The 6,000-nt window shown below is 34.5% G+C and overlaps 1 protein-coding gene across 2 annotated transcripts in view; it reads right to left on the bottom strand.

Moving 5' to 3' along the window:
* The window catches only part of LOC111514774 (rho GTPase-activating protein 44), a 51,176-nt gene extending 47,744 nt beyond the window's left edge, over positions 1-3,432 (bottom strand). The window contains exon 1 of one of the 2 annotated variants that reach the window (XM_074173668.1): positions 3,118-3,432. In XM_074173668.1, coding sequence (XP_074029769.1) covers positions 3,118-3,170 — 53 coding nt within the window. In that variant the 5' untranslated portion in view covers positions 3,171-3,432. Of the gene's footprint in view, positions 1-2,906; positions 3,031-3,117 lie in introns of those variants that run through there. The other variant, XM_074173659.1, reaches the window with a different exon arrangement.
* Between the last annotated feature and the right edge of the window lie 2,568 nt (positions 3,433-6,000).

Raw genomic sequence — 6,000 nt, forward strand, 5'->3', positions numbered from 1 at the left:
AATCCATCGAAAATATGAATGTTAACATTTATCAACTGATTTTCGAGAAAAATTTAAAACAAAAATAGTTTGAAGAATTCATGATTTAATAAAATAATGATGAAACACTTTTAAAACAATATTTTATTTAAGTGCCCTAAAAAGATCAAAATAAAAATTTAAATCTCAATAACCACATTCATTTATGACTTTACAGAATTGAAATTATAATAAAAGCTTGTCGCGATAATTTCAATTTGTAATTGAAATTTTGTAATTAGGTAGGCACCTACTAAACTTGTAAGCAATTCATAATTTTTGTAATTAAATAAAAGTGCCGTAAATGCTTGAAATGTGGAACTTTAACCTTGAAAAACTTTTTTGCACACATAGGATTTATCGGATTTGAAATTTAAAATTTTATTTAAATTTCATCTGACTTAATATGTAGAGATTTCTTTTAGGCATCGCGACAAGCTATTATTATAATTTCAATTCTGTAAAGTCATAAATGAATGTGGTTAATGTGATTTAAAATTGTATTTTGATCTTTTTAGGGCACTGAAATAAAAGCTTGTTTTAAAAGTTTTTTATCATTATTTCATTTTATAGTTTTTAGTTTCAATCGATAGTTATCGATCAATACGAAAGTCCATCTATAAAACGGAGAGTCCTTCAACAGAAAAACTTAAGGAACGGGAAAAACTATTATTAGGATAAACTATATTCTATAGAAGTAGGTAGGTATCTACTCCTGCGGCATACCTTATAGAAGAATTAGCTTGTTATATTTCTTAGTCTATTCATTTCATTGATAGCGTCATTATTACATGGCCGAGTCCCAGTTAATTTTGAACAGTCTAATTCTTCTCTCAGGAGGCATTCTATTGATGTGACCCTACTTAGAGCCACGTACGCTTGGCCGGCAGCGAACAATTTTGAACCCAAGCACCGCAACCCGCAAGGGTTTATTGTGGCTCACACCTATTCACACTCGACCAAATAAACCCAGCTTCTTAACGAAGCCGATTAGTTTCTATGATGAGTGGTCTTTCAGGTCAGAAGGTAAGAGTACAGCTCTGTCGAACTCTGGAAACCTGATTCGGTCCCCAGCAGGGCAGGCACAAAGTATGTGCTCTGCTGTTTGATCATTTTCCAAACGAAGGCGACACACACTGTCCTTCGACAGTCAGAGTCTCTGCAAATGATGATTCAAATGACAGTGACCTGTAAGAAGGCCTATTAGACATCGTAGTTCATTCCTACTGTAGTCCAAGAACTGTTTCGTATCAATCTTCGAAGGGAGAATAAACGCCTTGGAGTGAGCTATTCCTGGAAGATTCTTCCAGAAGTCCATAAATCTTTTTGTCATGCAGGTGTTCAATCTTTGTTCGCAAAGCCTAAAGCGAAGCGAATGATAGGTTCTGGTCCGATGAAGCTGCTTGCAGCACCCTCCTTTGCAAGGGAATCAGCAGCCTCATTGCCTTCCAGGCCAGTAATCCAGACCAGAGACAATCTGTTGAGTCTTCCTATCAAGGAGAGTCGTTTTTGGCAATTTGCTACTAATTTAGACGTTGCTCGGTAGGAGCCAAGAGCTTCCAAAGCAGCTTGGCTGTCCGAGAATATTTTTATTGACTTGTGTATAAGGTTGGATTTTTCTAATCTCTCCGCACACAATTCAATAGCGTAAATTCCCGCTTGAAATACAGTCGCATAAGTTCCTAGGCGGGTTGATATCTCTGTCCTGGGTCTGTGACTGAAAACACCTGCACCAGAATCGGAAGGTGTTTTTAATCCATCTGTGAACCAACAACTATCTGCTCTTAATATTTCCTTCTCCCGGAGGATCCAAACCTCTCTACTTGGAGAGGTCAGAGTACACAGGATTCAAAGAATTTTTTTTTCTACTCTGAAATCTAAAAAATCTGATTTGATGTAAATTACCCACCTTAGAATGTACAAAGAAATAACGAATGGTACTATAAAATGCTTTTAATATATCTAGATAAATCCCGATAGTAGAAATTTTATTATTTAATGATCCATAAATGGCTATCGGCAATTAACCCATTGAATTAAGTGATAGAATACCATTTTGAAATATTTGGGAACAAACACCTCAACTCTTATTAGTTTTCACAAGTTCGTAGGGAAGTAGCTATTTCTAAAAATGACTTGTCTTTCGCTTCTTCATAGTTGAAGATTTCAGCTGTTGGTAACAGCTTTGGTAACCTTATTATTAATTTCTTTTATTTAGCATATGCTCATATACAATATGATTGATCCTAACTATCATTAGGCTAATGTTAAAATATTCAAACAATGAATTGCAAATATCTACATATATATGACTGGTTACATTCACGAATTCTTTACTGTAATATCACCAATAGTCAAGAATCATTAAAGAGAGTTTTTGCTTCTCTAGCCTTTTACAGACTGATTGCATCATTGATTGTTCATGGATGATGAATGACACTCACGACAGTTTTGATCCTATAAAAAAGGATTGAAAATATATTTACTTATCTACTTTCACTGTTGTAATTGAATGATGACAATATACATCAGTTATATATGTGTTGATTGTGAGATGAAGGTTATATATCGATGTCTGCTGCAGTGGTAGTCTTTAGGTTCCATTCGACCACAGTCTTAACAGCCTGGATTTTGTTCTTTTCAATCATGTCTCCGGCAGTGAAAGTCAATGTTCATAGGAGGATCTAATGTTAGTCATATATATCCCATATGAATAATAAAATTTGTTTTAAATCTGTTGATAATTTCCGTTAAAAACCTTGTCCAAATTTTACAAGTAGCCTCTGTATATGTTTTTGAAAGAAATTCCAATATCACTATTTTATAATTACTATTAGGTACTGTATCCATCAAAGTTTTTACAAAATTACTCTATTTTATTACTACACCTTTTCTTCATCATAGTTTTGAAGCTGTAATAGGCTCCAGCAGCTTTATTAATCATTTCTGAGTTTAAACAATTATGAGTTCAACATAACAGACTACAAAATACTGAACCTTCAACACAAAAACCCCCTTTTGAATTTCTAACTTGTCAAAAGGCTCAGGTTGGATAGTACAACATTACCAGCAAAAAATAATAACTAAAGTAATACTTACTTCAAGAATGTCTGATCGGCTAACTGTTTCACACGGAAAAACTGCTTCTTCATAGTTGCTTTAGTATTTGTACATTATTTTGGAAAAAATTTAAAAAGATTTGTTGAGACCAGAATAAGGTTATTTAGCTTCATATACCTTTGAATTTGTACAATATTAAATGAAAAATTTAAACTGCTTCCGACAAACTAGTTTTTCCACGAATTGGTATGAACTAACAAAAACACCTTATCAGCTTCTCATTCTTATCAGAAACATAAAATAAGCCTAAATAGACGACAAAACCACAAAACCGATGGATTGAATGGATATTAAATGAAAAAAATGTTGAAAAAATCGAAATGACATATGTCACATTCGAATTTTCAAACTACGTTTTGTTGATCAATCTGCCGCTCAGTTTTGACAATGCTTCTTATATCTAGAGACTCGAGTATGATCCGAAAGTACCGGAATTTTATGCCAGCGGTTACCTAAAGAAAGACTATAAATTATAGGTTATTTTCGGAACACATCAAGTGGAATACTTTTTCTTAATGGTCAGAGATTCTAGTTTTGAAATTTCATGAAGTCTTTCCTGTAAAAACTTTTGACCACGATCTACATCATTTATCTAATTAAGTCATGATCATCTACTGTTAAACAAAAGAGATTTTTGAAAAGTTAAATGTTAAATTCTTGATTGAAATGTATACTGTTAAAATTGTTTAATTATTATCATGGATAGTGTTACTGATTTTCATCAGTGTACTCATATGTTTCAATTATATTGGTTTCCAAAGTCGTCTTCAGGTGATAACTATCGAACCAGCCCTGATTTTTGAAAACTATTTTTTGATGATTAATTGGGTGCTTTCTCTTTTCCGATCTATTATATTGATTTTCTAGTTCAGTGCACTATAGTGTCTTTTTTCGCCTAATTAGGGTTTTTCATCTTCACACTAGCATGTCTGAATGTGCCGTTGTTCAAACTTTTTCTGATCAGTGTAAGCTTGTAGATCTATTGTTGTTGAAATAATCCCTTAACCAAGATAATATAATGAAGAATATTTGTCTCTATGTAAAATATTCTTCAATTATAAAACATAATATCAATTTACTACGTCAGGGTGGTTCTAAAACGATATTTTGAAATGAAAATGTCCATGTTCCATTAAAATTGCGCCCTGCATTAATATATAAATTTGACAGCACATTTGACAGAATCAATGAGTTCCAGTGCGAAATAAGCGGTGACTAATAAAAAACGCGTTCAATCACAAAGCACTCGACATACGTCAAAAATAGATATTACGTCATTGTTGACATAAACACTAATTCTACTGTAAAATATCAAATGAATCTTATTTTTCACAGTTTTCATAAATAAAATATAAATCCTTAAGCTTAAGATAGTCTAGCTGCTTCGAGTGCTAACTTGAACAACAGTTCTCCAGTTATAAATTGAAAGGAATATATTTTTATGAGAGATTAATTTTTGGGAAATAATATATGCAGATTCTTGATTTCTGATAATCAGGTAAATACATGCTGTGAATCAAGAGAACACAGTGTTGGTTGACGCTGGAAGTCACACCATTCTGGAAATGACCTCTGACTTTATGCCTCCAACTGTCAATTACGAACTGCCTTATAAAGTACTGTTCCTGAAGTAGAGAAGACTGGATCCTCCTGGAGAACGAAATATTAGGAGCAGGTAGTTGTCGGTTCACAGATGGATCAAAAACACTTTCCGGTTCTGGTGCAGGTGTTTTTAGTCGCAAACCCAGGACAGAAATATCTACCTGCCTAGGAATCTATGTATTTCAAGCGGAAATTTACACTATTGAATTGTGTGCGGAGAGATTCGAAGAATCCAACCACATACACAAGTCAATAAAAACATTCTCGGACAGTCAAGCAGCGTTGGAAGGTCTTGGCTCCTACTGAGCGACGTCTAAATTGCTAGCAAATTGTCAAAAACAAGTCTCCTCAATAGAAAGACTCAACAGATTGTCTCTGGTCTGGCTTGTAAGGCAATGAGGCTGCTGACTCCCTTGCAAAGGAGGGTGCTGCCAGCAGCTTCATCAGATCAGAACCTGTCATTGGCATCGTTTTAGGCTTTGCCAAACAAACATTGAACTCCTGGATAGCAATAAGATTTATGGCAGCATCTTCCACGATTGGCTCACTCCAAGGCATTTATTCACCCTCTGAAGCCTAATACCAAACAGTTGTTGGACTACAGTAGGGATGAACTATGATGTCTAAGAGGCCTTCTTACAGGTCACTGTCATTTGAATCATCATATGCAGAGACTCGGACTTTCGGAAGACAGTGTGTGTCGCCTCTGTTTGGAAATAATGAAACAGCAGAGCATATATCTGACCTGAAAGACCACTCACCATACAAACTAATCGGCTTCGTTATGAAGCTGAGTTTATGTGGTCGAGTGTGAATAGGTGTGAGCCACAATAAACCCTTGCGGGTTGCGGTGGAGGGTCGAATAGACCCACTCACTTTGGACCTAACCTAATTATTCATTTAATTTAAATTACTTTATCACCAATCTGTCACACTAGCCTTCCTCTTTTCAAAATAAATAAATAAATATATTATTACAGGTTTATAGTTACAGCCTGAAAAATCCAGGGATGTGAAAAAAATGTTTTATTCCCATATGTCCTAACACAAATTAAGATTCAAATGAAAGGAAATGGAGATGGTGTACTTCAGTCAAAAGGATCATAATTCCTTCCTCAAAAATTCAAACAAAAAACAAAGTCAGTCTATAAAGTTACAGTATTACAACAGTAACGATGAATCTTTCCTGATGGGATATGATGGAGGCCGGCTTTCTGCCGAATATTACAAGGGTATAATAATATAACTTTTTCACAAAAG

This window comes from Leptinotarsa decemlineata, unplaced genomic scaffold (assembly GCF_025532065.1).
Source record: "Leptinotarsa decemlineata unplaced genomic scaffold, Ldec_3_MD MMD2_P_RNA_scaffold_12, whole genome shotgun sequence".
Taxonomy (NCBI): Eukaryota; Metazoa; Arthropoda; class Insecta; order Coleoptera; family Chrysomelidae; genus Leptinotarsa; species Leptinotarsa decemlineata.